Source organism: Chenopodium quinoa, unplaced genomic scaffold, assembly GCF_001683475.1.
Source record: "Chenopodium quinoa cultivar QQ74 unplaced genomic scaffold, ASM168347v1, whole genome shotgun sequence".
Lineage (NCBI taxonomy): Eukaryota > Viridiplantae > Streptophyta > Magnoliopsida > Caryophyllales > Amaranthaceae > Chenopodium > Chenopodium quinoa.
In genome coordinates, this window is record NW_018742204.1 from 22,271,680 (window position 1) to 22,289,726 (window position 18,047).

The following is an 18,047-nucleotide window of genomic DNA, read 5'->3' on the forward strand; positions in this document are numbered from 1 at the left end:
TGCATCATAACTTGAACTCATGAAAAGACTTCTATATGTATAGAAAACCGCGTTCTAAACCAACTATTTTTTTTTTTAAGCCAACGTTCTAAACCAACTATTTGATACCAAGCAAAATAGACTTTAATAACTTAGGCTTTAAAAAAAGATACAAACCATAAAGCCATAAAAAAAAATTTAAAAAGAAAAAAATATTAAACAAAGAGAAATTCAGAAAAATTAATCAACTTTTTTATTAGTAATTATAATCCATGTACATGGGATTCTTTACAAAAGAATTTCTACTCAAAAGCACCTAAGAATCCATGAAATCCATCACCAAAATAATAATAATAATCCTCAAAAACCTCAACAGTCAACAACCAAATTCAATAAATGTAGTTAAATTTAAAATCATAAACCCAAAATTAAATACAAACAAAAAAAACATCTAAAATCAAATTAAACCATCAAAGCAGCAACGAACCCACCAAAAAGAACGGCACCAGCAACAACAGACCTTCCTGCAGAATTAGTGTTGTCACTAGCCGGGGTATCGGCGGATGGACCACCAGCCCCTGGTCCCTCTACTGATGGACCAGAAGCACCCGGCCCTTCGACCGCGGGGGCGGGTGCACCAGGGGCCTCGGCAGAAGGACTAGTAGCGGGTGCCGTTGACGGGGTTGGTGCAGCTGTGGGTGTCGCAACAGGGGCTGTTGTAGGCGCTGACACGGGTGTTGCTACTGGTGATGCGACGGGTGTTGCGGCGGTTGGTGCGGGTGAAGGGGCGGCGGTGGGTGTTACGGGGGTGGCGGTGGGTGTGGGTGTGGGTGTGGGTGTGGGTGCGGGTGCTTGGGCCATAGAAGTGGCAACCAAGAGAGAAAGTAAGAAGAATACTTTAGTTCTTGTGTATGCCATTTTTTTTGTTTGTTGTTGTGAGTTTTTAAGAGAGAGAAAGCTGGGTTGTTTTTTGGTTTTTAGAGAGAGAGAGTTTTATAATGAGAAGTGTTGAGAGTTTATGAGATTCCAAAGGAAGAGAATAATGTATTTATAGGGAGTTTGTGAGAAGGTGGGAGGGGGTGACTTTGGGTTTATGGCGGTGCCAATGAGTTGGAAAATGCGGTGAACTTTGTTTCTATGACTTTAGAATATGATACAACTAGCAATTGAAAATTTTAATAATTAATTAATTAATTATGGAGTATTGTTTATGGTTGAGCACTTGAGCATATATTCTTTTATAAAATTTATCTTACTTTCCATCTATTTTAGATTTAATAATATCTTTTTGATTATTTCATTAGTAAAACTCCCTATCTTATTACTCGTATTTGTTTTTAAGGAATATAAAATTAATTTAGGTAAAAAGATATGATTTCAAAAAATAATCTTTTGTTTCTTAATATTGAAGATTCTATGATAATTGAAAGTTCTTATATACAGAATGTTATTACAAGTGCACAATAATTGAAATGATATATTGAGTGTAATTTTCTTTTATGGAAATTATAATCATACTTCTTGTAACTTAAAATTTTTACTAGTAAGGAGTTTTGGGAAGATCCATATGTCATTTCACCGATTAAGGGCTCGTTCACATTTACTGAAATGAGCTGAATTGGTTGAAACTGAACTGAAATAAATTGAATTGAAATGAATATTTTATGAGAGAAGGAAATTAGGAATTGAATTAAAATTAAACTGAACTAAACAGGCCCTGCCCTAAATCATGTATAATGTATGGAATGTGTATGATTTATTTACGAAGTACATAGTATTTATTTTTGTGCAGCGAAAGCCACAAAGACTAAACATGTAGACGAGATTTAATTCTAATCTTAATTCTAAATACCATCACTCAAAACTTTAACTAATTACGTAGTAGATTAAGTAGTTTATCATCTACATGAATGTCAGTGTACAATACTCCTTATATAAGTTATATCGCCCAACAATTCCAATATAGATGGCAAAATTTTAAGAACAATCCCCTAAAGTCAAACTAAATTGACAAGGTTTTATAATAGAAGTGTACTACGGGGTACATTAGAGCTACTAGAGCTCAGACAAAAATATATCATTAGTACTTGTCAATAGTAACGTTTGATTATGATTTTAAAAAACAGCTTAATATTTTTATGAAATCAACAAAAATGCGTACTTTATGATAGTAACATGTAATTTTATTTACATATGTCTATATACAAGTGAAGTAATACAACTTATTTTACATACAAGTAGAATAAAATTCATACTTGTACTCCCCTCAAAAAAAAAAAAATTCATACTTGTACAGTTGTACTTATTGGCTTATTGCTGCCTAAGTCAAAATTCAAGCTGTAGCATTAACATTAATATCAACAAAATTATGCTTGTCATTTTTGACTCACACAATCTTAAGCCAAGAAATTAAAACTTAATTATAATATAAGCTATTGATTGACCGTGTACTATTAACCGCGTCAAATTAAGTGCATACATAGGAAGTTTCTAGCATAATTTGTCAATTACGTAAGAGTTAGTTAACTTGTTTTTAACCATTTTTTTCTTACTACCTTTGAAATCTTCAAACCTATATTAATTAAATTAATTTTATTAATGTAATTAGCATTAGCATGCAAATACAAAATGTAAAAGTGTATGAAGCACTGGCCGTGCGACAAATATGTATGACACGTGTAAAGATTTAAGGAAAGAGTAAAAAACGGGAACATGAATTTCCGTGAGAATTTTGCTGCTTAAAGTGACAAATATCACCATCTCAGTGCAACACGTGTGAAAGTTGGTATTGGTCAGTAAAACGTCCGTGTCAATTTACCCTACCATTATTTTTTTTAATTTTTTTGAGTGCGTTTTTATTTTTGTGGTAAATTTAATTTTTGGGATGGTTCCTTCTACGCGTTATTTATTTCTAAGTTTGGTATGTTGTTGGTATGATTCATGAATTTGTAATCAAAATGTCATGGTGAACGTATCATTATTCCTATGTAGCTTTTGTTAGAATCTTCTTCTTCATTATGGAAGATAATGAAATGGTCAACATTAGCATTATTTCACTTAGGGTGTCAGTTCAGATAATCGAATTGGATTTGATATGGTTGGGTCGGGTTGGGTAAAATTTTAAAGCTGAGTTGTACTAAATTATTATGTCCACGCGAAAAACTTATCTTATATGAACGATACATTATTGGATAAACTTATCTTAGGCCTTACATTATTAGATTATTTTATCGATCAACCCTTATCATTTTAATTTCTGATTTTAGCTTATCTTATTAGACCTTATAAGATATAAAGTTTTATTAGACCTTTTTTTTTGTAAACAACAAGTCCCTAAAAGAAATTTTATTAGGCCTTAGAGGTGAGGTGAGGTGAGGTGAGGTGAGGTGAGGTGAACCAAGCCTAAGTATAGGTAAGAGTCTAACAACATATAAATTCTTTACAGTTTAATCTGAAAATCAAATGATAACAAATTGTTTCTAAGCTTAATTATACTCTTTTTTTTATGTACATCTTTAAAAACGAGGAGTGAATGTTAAACTTAGTGTTAAATGAGCCGAAAAAGGTATTACAAATTGGGAAGGAAAAAATTCGTACAGTTATTGACATTATCGTATAAATCTTGGATCTCTGTAGATATAAGTCAATACGGTCTGTTGCTAATCTTGTTATATACAAGCAAGAGTTTTAATCCATTTATTATTTTCATTGCCAAACAAATCAAACAATTAATCAAAAATTTCTACATGTGGTTAACAAATAAGTAAACAATTGAAAAAACAAAAGACTTGACTTGCAAATTTGCAATGTATATTGGCGCGATTATAAAGTTTTAACGGTAAGTAGTCGTAGCTGTCTTATGACTGTTGCATTAGATAATTGGAGAGAGAAAACCAACTTTCTTTAAAGTAGCCGTTGCAAATAGCGGCCAACAACCTAATGGCTCCACAATTTTTTGATAAACTGGCCGTTTTTTTATTTATATCAAAGGGTTATATTCTTTATTGACGTGCAATATTCTAGTCGCACTCCGTCCACGAGTCTACATGACATACATTACATAGTTTTTTGGTTATATTGTGGCAACTGTTCATAATCTTCATATATATTGAAAACATCCTTCAATTACGAATGATAAGTAACTCTCCATACGACGTAAAAAAACTAATCAAATATAAGCTCTTAACACAATTTGATATTTTGTTCGATCAATTAACAACTCGTCTATTATATATTTGTATATCATGGTCTATAAGTATAGTAATGAATTGGCTATTTAATGGAAAAATATGTGAGAATTAGAGTTTTGGAGTGTTTGAGTCTTGACTTATCAACTCCTTCACCCAATGAAAATGTCAAAAACCGAGATGAGTAGAGAAAGTATATTATAGTAACGTAGTTCAAAATTTGAAACCAATTCCTCAATAGCTTTATTTTGTAATACATGTTTTTAGCTTGTTTTTCTATTCTATCTAATTTGATTTGTGGATAAGAAAATTGCAACTATTAAATGTTTTTAAACCTACATATAATAACATAACATTAGAAAATGCAGACACTAGTACCAGTAGAATTAAATTTTTAGAGCCAGCAAAATGTCAGCTAGGATACCGGATGTATAATTTTACCAATAATCAAATGGATCACCAAATGATTGGGATAATAAGTTTCCAAAAGAATTTATATGTTAGGCAACCATCTAACAGATGTTCTTAGACATACTAATAGACATGCTAGAAATAATTTAAAGCTGTCAAAAGCTGGCTTAGATTACTTTAATTTGTTTACATTGTTATCTCCTCCTACATGTAATTTTTTACTCCATTTTTCAATCATTTGCTCAACTTGTGCATTGTGTATTATTATGTTCCTTAGTCTACCCTTACCCATTCACTCCCGTTATTCAAGTGCAAGTCCGACAAGTCCAACGATTGCACTAGATCTTTTATGACCTCTAAAATATATGAAGGGATTATAGAGGATTTACCATTAAATCAATAATTAAGGGTTTGTTCAGTTTACCTTATTTCACTTATTTCAGGTGTAATAAGTTATGATAAGTTTAGTCTGGTTTATAAAGTTTTGATAAGGGTTACTCAAGTACAAATTACAACTAAAATAAGTTTTAATAAATTAAAATAAGTTCATATCAGTGAAATAAGGTGAATAGAACACATTCTAATCATACTGATCAACACAGTACGTATTTGGTTTTACTAGAAGTTATCAAAAAATTAAAACGGATCGAGCAGGGCCTTAACACGATTAAAAAAAAAGTAGCGAGCTTGCCGTGTAATACAGGTTTGCCATGCTTTTGCCCAAACCCGACCTAGTTTTGGGCTGGGCCAATGTTGTACCATGTACTTATAAAATTTACAGCATAATTTACTAAATTTATACATATATATCCACCATTATATCAACTTTTTCAATTTTCATGCATGGTAGGCTATTAATACTAGTTTATGAATGATTGGTGAGATTTCTTATAGCAAATTAATGAAATTTGATTTCCACAAGCAACAATGACAAATACTAGTATGTTACTAATGTTAAATTTTGAAGTATGTATTATGAGTTGTGAAAATTGGTCCACTGACCCCACTCGAAAAAGTTGCATAGTGCTTACTTGCCAGAGGGTATACAAAGAAAGAAAAACCACTACTAGTAATGTAGTATATGTATGGTATATGTGCTGTTTACTTGTGCTTTCCAGCCAAAGATGGCTGGCTTAATTTTGTAACTTGTGCTTATTCCAACCCAATTGCTACCCACCTTAGTAAGACTGTTTGTGTTTTCTTCATTATAAATGGAAATTAAATATTCTTCGTTTTGCATGTATTTATAGGTTTTAAGAATTGTTGTAATTTCGCCCTCCTATGATAGGTATTGAAGTATTGCATCATAACAGTACACTTTTGTTTTGTGTACTGTATTATAAATACTCCCCCTTTCTCTAATTGTTAATTTTCATGACGTCACAAGAATCTTATAAGTATAGACTAGTAGAAATAGAGATGGCTACTGGCTAGCTAGCTAGCTAGCCAATATGGGTTTGTAGGCTTTGTGCCCTTGGAGGCCCTTTTTTATGGACAAATATGTCCTATAGTGGAATAGGAGAATGAAATAAGGTAACATTAGCTTAATTAGTCAATAAGAATGATATTAATAGAACAAAAGTAGATCAAGTCAAGAAAGATATTGATCTCAAAATGAGTAGGGAAAAAGGCTCAATTAATGATTTCGACATATCATTTGAGACGAATTTCTCAACGATGTAGGATGAAAATTCATAACGAGTGTAATAAAATTTAGGTCGAGATAAGTAACAAGACTAATTGATACATTAGCAAAACCAGAACTAACAAGGTGTGAATTACTTCATGTATGTCTTGGACATAGACAGGGACTCAGGGAGCCAATTCAATTAATTTCTTGTTGTATACAATGTTGTGTTTGAAAAAAAAAAACATGACAGATTAATTACTCAAATGGACGAAGTTATTGTTGGTTCGATTAATTACTCAAATAAAGATTAAACAGGAGCTGATGAAGAGGATGACAGAGTGAATGAGGAGTTAGTTCAAAGCTATACTTCTGTAATCAACTAACGTTCATAGCTTGTGCTTGACTTAGAAGTAAAGAAAGATATGACTTGTGACTTCGATCAAATTACAGGTTAAAATAAAGCAGTGAACTTTTGATGTTAATATATTATTACAACCTGATTGGGGTTCTATGTAGTTGAACGAATTGGACTTATGAAGAGGGAGGTCTTACGATAATATGAGTATTGTTAGACTATTACTCCATCCGTTCCTTAATTAGATTCCTACTTCTCTTTATTATGTGAGGAATAAGTGCTAGAAGTAGGAATCTAATTAAGAGACGGAGGGAGTAGCAAATAATTTTTAATAAGGACGTGTTCAGCAACAACAATTTGAGATACAATCTTCGTGGAATTGACTATTTGGTTGCTCGAAATGGTTTGATTTGTTCAGGGTTGATTGCAAGATATCTTCAATGACTACGGCGGGTTCTTAAGCCCCAAGGATTAACCCATATAACAACTAACAAGCTGGGGCATAATATCATTAGAATTGTGATTTTATAGCAGTTTATATGATTATATCCTAACAGAATTATAAACAAAATCAAACATGAAAAAGAAACACAAACTCTTTGCCCCCTGAACATGGTCTGCTAGCATTTACTTGGGCCCATTAATTTGGACTCATTGGACCCATGTTTTATAATAGTGGGCCTTCGTGTGTGATTTAAAGACAGCAACAAGCCAACAATTGGGCCATGAGTTATTGCTTCAAGTTTCAAGACTCAAAAAAATTCATGACTTCATGGATTACCATGCTTAGATTGCTTTATTTATATTATGTATTGTGATTGTGAGACAATTGGGTGACAAATTTCTTGGAATGACTTTTAATGTCTACTTGAAAAGAAGAAAATAATAATAAAAAAAATAAAAATAAGAAAAAGGTGTTAATTTTAAGAATTTTATTTATTTAGGGATTGCTCAATATTAAGGCTTGTTTAATTTACCTTAATTTTCTTATATGATTGATCAAACTTTGACCTTAAGTTTATATATGTACTCCCTCCGTCCCTAAATTACATTTCTATTTCTACCATTTATTCCTCACATAATAAATAAAACAGGAATGTAATTTAGGGACGAAGGGAGTATATATTAAGTGGGGTCTTGCTAGATTCTTAATAATGTGTGTTTTATTAATATGTCATTTTATATTTTTTTTCATTACGAAATTAAAGATATTAAGCGATAAAAAACTGCACGTAAAACGATGATATGAACTTATTATATTATTTTTTAAATAATTAAAAATAAGTTTAACTAAACAAGACCTTAACTGCACATAAAACGATGATATGAACTTATTATATTATTTTTTAAATAAGTAAAATTAATTTGAAATAAACAAGACCTTACTTCGATGCCCTAATATTGAGAGAAGAGACATAAATATCAGTGGCGGAACCAAAATTTATAAGTGAGGGGGCCAACATCATATCTATGTATGTGTAATTTCGTAACTATTATTAAGTTAATTGATTTCATTTACTATAAACAATAAATAAATAAATAAACAACAAAATGTTAGTTGCAAGATTTGAACTCTTTACCTATTGTCCACTATCACATGGCAAAAACCAAGCTCTCTACACTAAAACTTAATACTTTAAAAGCAAAATTTTATATTTATCTTGAGCTAAGGGGGAGGCCATGGCCCATCCCAGCCTCTCTTGGATCCGCCCTCTGGTAGAGATGACGCACATGCTATGAACAATAACAAAAGATAACGCAGAAGTCAAGAAGAGGAGAGGCATAGAGAGAAATTAAGAAAGAGACCAATGTTACGAGGAGATAGAGGGGAAAAAAATGTGAAATATGATAATGTCACAATACTTGTGAAATTTCCTAAGATGATAACTATTACAATGTATGAGGAAGTACTAGTTTTGCTAATGCATTTAAGGAGGACTAACTAAAATAAAGCATGCGAATATGTGATGGCTCATCTTATCTTTTTACATCTTTTAACAAGACATGATGCATATTGGTGGAGACTTACGTCGTCGTAAGGACAAGTGATGTAAACGAGATTTAATTTCACGTTTTGAGCATCCCTCCTCAAGCCTTTATTAAATTAAACTAGTTGATCATTCATAAAAAGTTACAAAGTTCACAACTCTTAAAAAATGAAAATATTATGGAGTACAAAAACTACAAGTATTTCACAAAGTTTTATATGTGGCTGGCCACATGGTGTGACCATCCATTATGAAGGTTACTTTGTTAGTATTATAGGGATTACTCGTTCAGTTTTACAAGGGTTACTTCATCGGTATAATAAGGGTTACTTGGTAAGTATTACAAGGGGTTACCGAATCAGTGGCTACATGGTGTGGCTAGCCACACACAAGATGCACTACAAATATTATTTATTTTTATTTATTATTTTTTTTTATAAATGAATGTTGAGTATTTTATAAAGAATGAAGTACTCCGTATATAATTATTCAAACATATTTGAATGAAAAAATATTTACTCGTATTAGTAAAGTGGGTAAAGCAAAATAATTGGAAAAGTAATGACATTTGTCGTTGGTATTTGAACGAGAAAGAAAATTCAAAAAGACAATCACGGCTAAAAAAAAAAGTTGAATTCCACTCTCTTCTCATTTCTCCTTCATTCCAACACCCTCCCTTTTTTTCCCTACAAATCAACAAAATCACCGTTTTCCGATCCCCAAATCTTCAATTTGCCGCCATGGAAGACAGTAAACTCGCCGCCGATGCGACTCACTCCGTTCCCTTAGACGAGGTAGTGTTGCATCACGAGGTTGATCTCAAAGACGAACCCAAAAAGTCGCCGGAAAATGACGTCACTCTTGACGTCACCGGATCGCCGGAGGGTAAATCCAAGGCGGCCAAATCGGTTAAGTGGAGCGAACAATTGGTGTCTGAATCGACTTATACACCTTCAATTGAACCTGATTCTTCGCCCAATTCTCACTCTTCTCGTGGATCTAGCCCTTACATCTCGCATTCGTCTTCTCCTTCTCTCTCATCTGAACCCACTTTTAAAGGTATTGCTATTTTGATTGAATTTTGAGGATATGAAAAACTATATATTATACGATTTTGGTTTTGATTTTGATTTGAATTTGGGGAACAGAAAAGATGGATACGATGAAGAATGTGTTGGGAAGATGGGGGAAGAATGTCAAGGAAGCTGCTAAAAAAGCTGAGGATTACGCCGGCAATACCTGGCAGCATTGTATGATTCATTTCTTACCCTTTTTTCTGGATTTTTGTTTATTAATTTTGTTAAATTAGTCGCTTCTTTTTGTGAATTGTCAGTAAATTATCATTATTTTAGGCTGCAATTGATTGAAATGTCGGTAAATTCATCATTATTCTAGGGTGAAGTGATTACATCATTTGCATGGTTCTTCAATATAATGTAGTAGATTGATGCTTCGTATTCTTAATTTGACATTATATGCAATGATTTGATGTTGTACATGGATCAAGAAAGAAAATTTCTTCCTGTAGGATTGATTGGCTTGTTTGGTTAGTGACGTGACAATTTGGGATTTTTTTTTTTCGTTGTTTGCATATAGTTTGGGTTCAGTGCAGTAATCATACTTCTCATGTGAATAAGAACTTTTTGGCTTTGTTGTGAATTTGTGATGTAGGGAAATCTACAATTGGGAATACTCTTTATTCTTCATCTATCTTTATTTTATTATTTGTGGCATATGTATCAGGGACAATATCAATAAGGCTGTAGTTATTTATAAATTCTGGAGATCTAGAGGTTAAAATAATATCATCCTTAGTTGAGCTCTCTCCTTGTTGAAAGCGCACAAATGTTAATTACCATAGGAAGTGCTTTAGCATGGAGATATTTTCTTAAAACAAAAACTCAAAAAAATTGTATGTTGTTTTGAATTTTGACTTGTAGCCAAGTTACTTCAGTATGCCTGCTTACTAAGAAAGTTTTGGTGTCGAGATGTTTGCCAAGTCAACTTAAAATCCATCCCCCCCCCCTCCCCCCCCCCCCTCCCCCCCCCCCCCCCCCCCCCAAAAAAAAAAATAATAATAAATAAATAAAATTACCAATAGGAGAGACGAATTTATGTGGGCAAATAAGTGAATTCTAAGCATTTCATGCCAATTCTTGAGATTTCAAAGATATGCCAAAGTTATTAGTCTCTGGTATGGAAAGTGATGGATTGTGCCAAAGGAGATGCAAAGAGGATGAACCACTAGACAAATTGTTTTATGAAACTAGATGAGAAGGAATTGCCTACTTTGAGTTTAATATTTGGGTATATAGAAGAAAAGAGGTACTAGTTAATTTGCTTTGAATAGAGCGGATCATTAAAAAATCTATGTGATTTGCAACACACCTTTAAAAGTGAAGGGAGATCCCTATAGACATGTTTGCTAAGATCTAATAAGGTTTCAAGAAGATTGTATTTGGAAGCTGAATGTGATACCTTGAGAAGCCATAATGCTAATTGTTAGTGAAGTACACATTCTAGATAGGATGTACACCTTTTCGTGTGGTATAAGATCAAGAATAAAGTTCTAGAAGTAAGATGCCATGGGAGATGTCCATTTACTGAAGATTATATAGATGTGAGATGTGAGAACAACTTAGTTTTACTGTATTCAATAGAAATGTTTACTTGATGAGTCAATGGCGGTGGTTGATGAAGGAAAGAGAAAAGGGAGGAGGTGGTGAGTAATAAGGTAAGAAAACACTGGGCAGAAGAAAAATGGGAGAGGAAAGAGAAATGCTAACAGGCTGCTGGATTTCATCTTCATGGCATTAGCATGTTGTTTTGAGTTGTAAGGTATAGAAATAATAACCTTAAGGCAACCATAGGCAATTTCAAAGTATGCTATTTTGGGCTTTTTCTTTTAAATTTCTAGATATATATCTACTGATTTGGATAATTTGGAATTTACACTACTAGTCTTGGCTAGTCAGGATTTCGGATCTTTACTACTAGTCTCAGCTAGTCAGGGATTAGTATTGGAAAGATAATGAATATTGGCTGAGAATGAGTCTGCAGAAGCTCTCTTATACCTTCAACATTCCCTGTTCAGGTCTGATTATGCATGGCATATTGGACCACAGGTAGAGTGACAGGCCTTTCTGTCTTCTATTAGCGCTATACTGCGTACTGGTTTAGTCTAATTTACATGTACACAGTACCTGACTCCATTGTCTATGTGCTTTCTTAGTGGAATATTTTCAATGTATAGCTGCTTTTGCAGATATAGTTTTGATGAGTTACACTAGCGGAGTTTAATTTTCAATGTATAGCATTGAGGTTATGCCTGTATGCACTATGTGGTATTGCTCAGGCTGGCCTTTGTATTGGCTATAAGTGCAATGCAGCTGTTTGCTTGTTTGCTTTTGCTTTAGAATGGGATGTCATTAGAGCTGAATTTTTTTTTATCTTTGCCTTACATAATATCACAGTGCTTCCTCTGAAAACAGTGGAGCAGCGATAAGCCGATCAAATGTGATATGTATGAGAACTACATGTTGAATTGAAAGCGCAGATTATGCCTACTCTGATTTGCTTGTCCTTTTTCACTCTTGGACTTTCATGTGTTACTTCTTTAGGAATTGAATTTAATGTATAGGATAGGCAGATTGGGGTTTGAAATGTTTCATATGGTGATTAAAGGAGCCAAGGAGGAGTTGCTGATAAGTCATTTGGTCACATGGATAGTAATTGGAGAAAGCAATCTTACAATGCCTTCCAACTTTCCACATATCTTGGTTATGGTCTTTTACTTTTAAGCAAACTTAGTTATTTGGTGATAATAGTGACAAGGAGAGAATTTAGACGGTATGGTTTCCACATTTTTTGGTTTATGGTCTTTTATTTTTGAGCAAACCTAGCTATTTGGTGAAATAGTGACAAGGAGAGAAGATATATAGTGAGCACTGAGCAGCTAGTTTGTAAAAAAAAGGATTCCAGTAAAAAGTAAGTAGAAGCTTAAACGGTATGGAAGTTGGACAGTGAAATTTAGATTCTGGGATAGCTGTTGCTTGCCCGGTTGTGATAAGAACACACAATTTTCTTCCTTTTGAAACTCTTATGTGGGATTTACATGTCGGATTGAAATTTAGGCATACTATTTCCATTTCCTCTTTTTTTTTTTTTTTTTTTTTTTTTTGGGGGGGGGGATGAGGGGTTGATTCATTTAATTGTGAGGCTTTGTTATGAAAGAAAAGCCTATCCTCATTGAATTAATGAATTGGGAGTAGACTCACGAAATTGATTTCATAAAGATATGGCTCCCACTTTGGAATGAACGCGGTGGCTCAACAAGAATAATAGAGGAGAAAGGTTGTAATTTTGATAGATAAAGCGTCGAGCTTGCGAAATGTAACTATGGCTTCAGGCCATAACTCTCCAAATACTCAATACAATTTTCTGGCTACTGCCTTCTTCCTATTCTCTCTCTATTTATACTGCTAGATTCTATTACATAGCTGGCCACAGGCCTTTAGGGCTACAAATACTACTACTTGTCTTTTAGTGCCATACATAAGGGAATAAAACAAATTAAGCAATAAATCCAAGGGAGCCCTGCTACTTGCTGCTTGTGTTGTTGTTTGAGTAGTGGGTGAATTGCTCTGCTGCTGTGACTGTCCTCGTGGCCTCCTGCCGTACACCAGAGTCACAGGAGGTGGCTGCGGGCTCGTTGCACACTTTTGAGATTGATTTTGATGCCTGTGATGTGAATCCAGTGGTTAAAAGCAATATGCTGAAGGTACTTTCTTGCAATCAAAGGTTTTGGTGCAAGTTGGTACACTTTCCTTTTCTATTTCATATTCTAATATTCTAAATGCTAAATGCTCGTGGCTTATTAAAAATACCAGTTTTATCAGTTGACATATTTTTCTGTGTGCTTTTTGGTAGTAAAAACAAGTCCTAGTTTTGCTGATGCTGCCATTGGAAGAATTGTACACAGCACTAAAGTTCTAGCTGAGGGAGGTTACGAAAAAATCTTTCGTCAAACGTTTGACACAGTTCCTGAGGAGCAGGTTCAGGATTGTTATGCATGTTACTTGTCTACATCAGCAGGCCCGGTGATGGGAACATTATATGTATCTACAGCCAAGCTTGCCTTTTGTAGTGATAATCCTCTTCCTTACAAAAATGGTGATCAGAATGAATGGAGTTACTATAAGGTAAGAACAATTGTATAGGCTATATGGCTGATGAAATATCTATATTGAGTCTCTTTTATTTTTATTATTTTTTTTTTTCATTTCAAGGGGTGGAAATAATTAATAATGATAAAGAATAGAAGTGAAAGGCAGGTCGGTTGGTAGAACCTGCTAATTCATTAACGTTGGCACTTTGGCTTATTACCTACCCCTCTCTCTCTCTCTCTTAAGGGTTCTAATTTGTTTGACTTTTAATTTAAGATCTTTCCATTTTGTTGGGGACTTTTTTTTTCTTATGTGAAGTCAAAAGTGAATTCTCTTTATGAGAGTGCATTTTGTTAGAATGTGCTACGAGGCAAGTGGAGGTTGTGCTACATTATGGCATTATGCTTGAAGCATCCTTCATACTTTTGATTAGGAAAACATCCTCTGATATGCCGTTCATGACTTTGATATAATCAAGGATATTAGTGAAGATGCTGACTCTGATGTTTATTACTCCTTTCAAACTTCAGCTTGTCCAAAACTATATGAACATGAGTTGTTTCCTCCCTGTCTTAGTTCTATGATGATTTCCTTCGGGATTGGATATATTTCTTGACCTTCGAATACTGTAGTCTTGTAATACACGAGCATCAATAGTAAGTTAGTAATTAAGGTGTACTTTTATTTAATTTAGACTTTGGTGATGTCAATTTAGGATAGTATGTTACATTCCTTACATCCTTCTTACGAAGTAAGTAATAACTGTTGCTTTGGGGTTGCAAACAAAAGCTCCTCTAAGTATTGAAAAGATAAATATAAGTTGGAAATAAGGAACAAATATTGCAAAGCATTTCCATTGATGACAAGGGGAATTGGTCTACCCTTTGGTCATAGCTCATGGGGGGGGGGTGAATCCCTTTTTGGGGTTAATTAAAGAGGGATAACACAAAAATTCTGGAACCTTATCAAGGCTCTTGTATTCCTGTGTTTGCTCATACCTCATTCTCCTCTCACTAACCCCTTAAATGGGTTTTTTTTACTCCATGGCCAGGGGATGACTGATTTCGTTGGTCATTGATCGGCTGTCTTAGAGGAGTATTAATAATAATGCATTCAATAATGGATTAATGGTGTATTATCTAAAGTAATCGCTGTTTTGTATTGGAGTTTGTAAAGGAAAAAAAAAAAAAAACCTAATTTTTATGATCCAATAGAGTTTCTGCAATTATTGTCAAGAGATGAAATTTGTTGATAGATATTCGTAGATTATTGAAAACTCCTACTGGTCAAGGTTGGCTTTAGTTCTGGTCTTTAAAATAAACTTGCTGTTAAAGGTTTGGTTGGTGTGAAATGACGGTTTATATAGAAATTAACACCAGTAGCGGAGGAAAAAAAAAAGATTCTGTTATTTTCTGATGTTCTGACGAGAGACTGATTGGCACCCCTTTAGGCTGCAGAGGGCTGGAATCAGGTCTGTCTATTTTGAGGTTTGTCTACTTAGTATGTTCATGAACTAAATCAGCAACTGAGGAGCCAAGGATCCGCTATGTTCTACTTTGTTATTAAATTTGTCAAGATATGGCTACCTTTACTTCTAAATGATTGTTTTAGTAACCAATCCATCGCCAATGGAGTTGAAAGAATTACCTAGTATTCCAGGATTTCCACCTTTGGGTTATGATGTACTAAATAGAAAATTGCTCAATAAATTTCCTTTGCTCATTGTGAAGCTGCAGGAGCAATGCATTACTGCCTCACTGTAACTTGCAGGGGCTGTATATATATGACCCCCGCATCTCGTTTAGGTGGGAAACTCATTTATTTGTCCTCTTATTACTCAAGAGGTTAGCGACGACCATATGTTTTCATTAGGCACTTCTGATTCTCTGTGTAAATTTCAAATAGATAGTTTATACTAGGTATGGGAAAATGATTTTCTGGTTGTAGTGTATTGGAGTGGTTTAGATTGCGCACTCTTTGATATACTTGTATGTTTTGTTGGCATGGCGTATCTGAAAGGTCATAAAAGCCATCTTTCTGATTATATCATGTTAACCAGTTCAAGTGTTTGTTGATTCTTACAGCAGTACTCTTGTCTTTAATTGAACAGGTAATCATTCCATTGCATCAGCTTAAAGCAGTTAATCCTTCTTCAAGCCGGGTAAATACAGCTGAGAAATATATCCAGATAATTTCTGTTGACAACCATGAATTTTGGTACATGGGTTTCTTAGATTATGATAATGCTGTGAACATTCTTCAAGGAGCTTTGCAATCCAGGGATATGCAATCTGTATGAGACTCCCTTCTTGATGAAGAAGCCTCTTGACATTTTAAGACGTGCTTCAAGTTGCCTATAAATCTTGTTATCTATGCCCTGCACTGCTGGAAGAGCATTAAGAGACATGTCCAGATAAGTGACCGTACCCTTCTCCGGTCTCATTAATATTTTCTTATGCTCGTGATCATAGGTTTGACGATTTAGTAGTTTATGTGATTCTTTTGGGAGGATAGAAAATCTATTAACTATATATACTTGTTCGAGACCAGATGGTTGTAATTTTGCACTGTGCAACTTACCTGGCTATAGTAGTATGAATAGCGTTTTTTTAACTACTGCATATGTTTTGGTGCCTGACTGGCTGTGAAAAAGCTTTAGAGCTTGAATTGGCATGCCTCAAGGAAATTTACTTTAGTACTTGTATGAGCCATGAGGCATGCCAACCCAAGTTCTCGAACTTCGCTGCCCCAAAGTTGTGATTAATAGAAATTTAACTGCTCTATGGTGGAATCGCTTATTTCCTTTGCTACCTACAGACTATGTTTCAAAATAAAACTTCGTACATCAGATGTAATGTGATTGTGAAAATTTGTATAGATTTTAAAATTACCTCATTTTGTTTACAAATATATGCAAAAATTGACTGTTCTCGTATTAGTCGCATATGATCATCAATTTTACGAGTATTAGCAATAATACTAGTAATAATTCGTAATTGAGCTGGAATGAAGGGACAATATAGCACTTTTCCTTGTCCGGAGGGCGGGGTTGACGGTCAGTTGTAGGTCAATTGGTTAAGTTACAATAAGTTTGTTTGGTAATAAATAGAGTAGAGTACTATCGACTTGTAGACATTGAATTCTTTGGAATCGATGTAGATTGTACAAATGGGCCAATGAGTTTGACTAGAGCCCGATATTTGGGGAGCTATCAATCTCATGAACATTGCTATATATACCCAATGTATAAATAACCCACTAGGATAACCAAATAGTTTTTTCTCAATCAATCGTACTATCATGAACATTGTTTTTTGCACTGATTATCAACTTAAAGATATTAATTAAATCAATTTCAAAGATTTTAATTTACATATACACAATACAATTCTCTGTAATTTAATAATTTATACATGAGTAGGTTTTGCATCTACAAGTTCATTCGGATTCTCTTGAAATTGACATATTGTTGACATGAAGATCCTAACGCATTGTTTGGATAGCAAAGAAGGAAGGAAAAGAAGGGGAGGGAAAATGGAGGAAGGGAAGGGAAAAGAAAGGGAGGGGGATGTGAGCTTCATTTTCCTTCCAAATCTCTCCAATTTTGGAGAGATTATGGTTATTATAGAGAGAGGGAAAATGGATCCCTCCCTCTCCTTCCCCTTCCTTCCCCCAATCTTTTATCCAAACAAGAGATTTTGCCCCCCCTCCATTTCTCTTCTCTTCTTTTCCATCCATTTCTTCCTATCCAAACAAAGTGTAAAGGTCATACATACGGAAAGAATTTGATCTTGTATTTGATTAAAAAAAAAAAACAGACTTAAACAACTAATTAAGTTAGTTAATTTGACATCATGGGGATTGATATTAAGCATAAGAGCTCAATGTATTATATGAATTCGTTATAATACAACTAAAAAATTTTGGATCGTTCGTTTCTTTGTTTTAGTAAGTTATATGTTTAGTCTTATATCTCTCTACTATATGCTCCAAAACGAGATTAAGCCCTATATATAAGTATAATTCATTTGATTGGTTGATTTGTTTCACCTTGTAGCTTAGTGAATTACTTCACCTATTCTCTTATAAATACACAACTAGTGTGTAACGGAGACCGCGATGAGTAAGGGTATGTTCTCATACGCTTATTTTCAATTCAATTCAATTCAGTTCAGTTCAGTTCAGTTTAGCTCCTAATTTCCTTCTCTTATAAAATATTCATTTCATCTCAGCTCAGCTCAGTTCAGTTCAGTCTATGAGAACGGGCCCTAAGTCTTTGTAACTAGGTACAACTACACCATGTGAGATACTACGTAGTGAGTGTCACTTGTA

At 34.0% G+C, this 18,047-nt stretch overlaps 2 protein-coding genes across 2 annotated transcripts; one reads left to right on the top strand and one right to left on the bottom strand.

Annotated features, from left to right (window-relative positions):
- Positions 1 to 209: 209 nt before the first annotated feature.
- Positions 210 to 1,070, bottom strand: LOC110723741 (classical arabinogalactan protein 4-like). Its single transcript, XM_021903113.1, has one exon. The coding sequence runs from the start codon at positions 895 to 897 to the stop codon at positions 442 to 444; it is 456 nt and encodes a 151-aa protein (XP_021758805.1). The 5' UTR covers positions 898 to 1,070; the 3' UTR covers positions 210 to 441.
- A 7,835-nt stretch (positions 1,071 to 8,905) lies between these two features.
- Positions 8,906 to 16,592, top strand: LOC110723752 (GLABRA2 expression modulator-like). Its single transcript, XM_021903123.1, has 4 exons — positions 8,906 to 9,609; positions 9,699 to 9,800; positions 13,480 to 13,751; positions 15,826 to 16,592. Exons 1-4 carry the CDS (start codon positions 9,054 to 9,056, stop codon positions 16,012 to 16,014), a joined length of 1,119 nt encoding a protein of 372 aa, XP_021758815.1. The 5' UTR covers positions 8,906 to 9,053; the 3' UTR covers positions 16,015 to 16,592.
- The last annotated feature ends 1,455 nt before the right edge of the window (positions 16,593 to 18,047 follow it).

What these genes read in the sequence shown, in the direction of transcription:
- LOC110723741 (XM_021903113.1), bottom strand. Translation starts at nt 897, where the DNA reads ATGGCATACACAAGAACTAAAGTATTCTTCTTACTTTCTCTCTTGGTT.
- LOC110723752 (XM_021903123.1), top strand. Translation starts at nt 9,054, where the DNA reads ATGAAAAAATATTTACTCGTATTAGTAAAGTGGGTAAAGCAAAATAAT. An exon ending in CGGCAATACCTGGCAGCATT is followed by an intron (nt 9,801 to 13,479) that starts GTATGATTCATT and finishes GCTTTTTGGTAG; the next exon opens with TAAAAACAAGTCCTAGTTTT. An exon ending in ATGAATGGAGTTACTATAAG is followed by an intron (nt 13,752 to 15,825) that starts GTAAGAACAATT and finishes TTAATTGAACAG; the next exon opens with GTAATCATTCCATTGCATCA.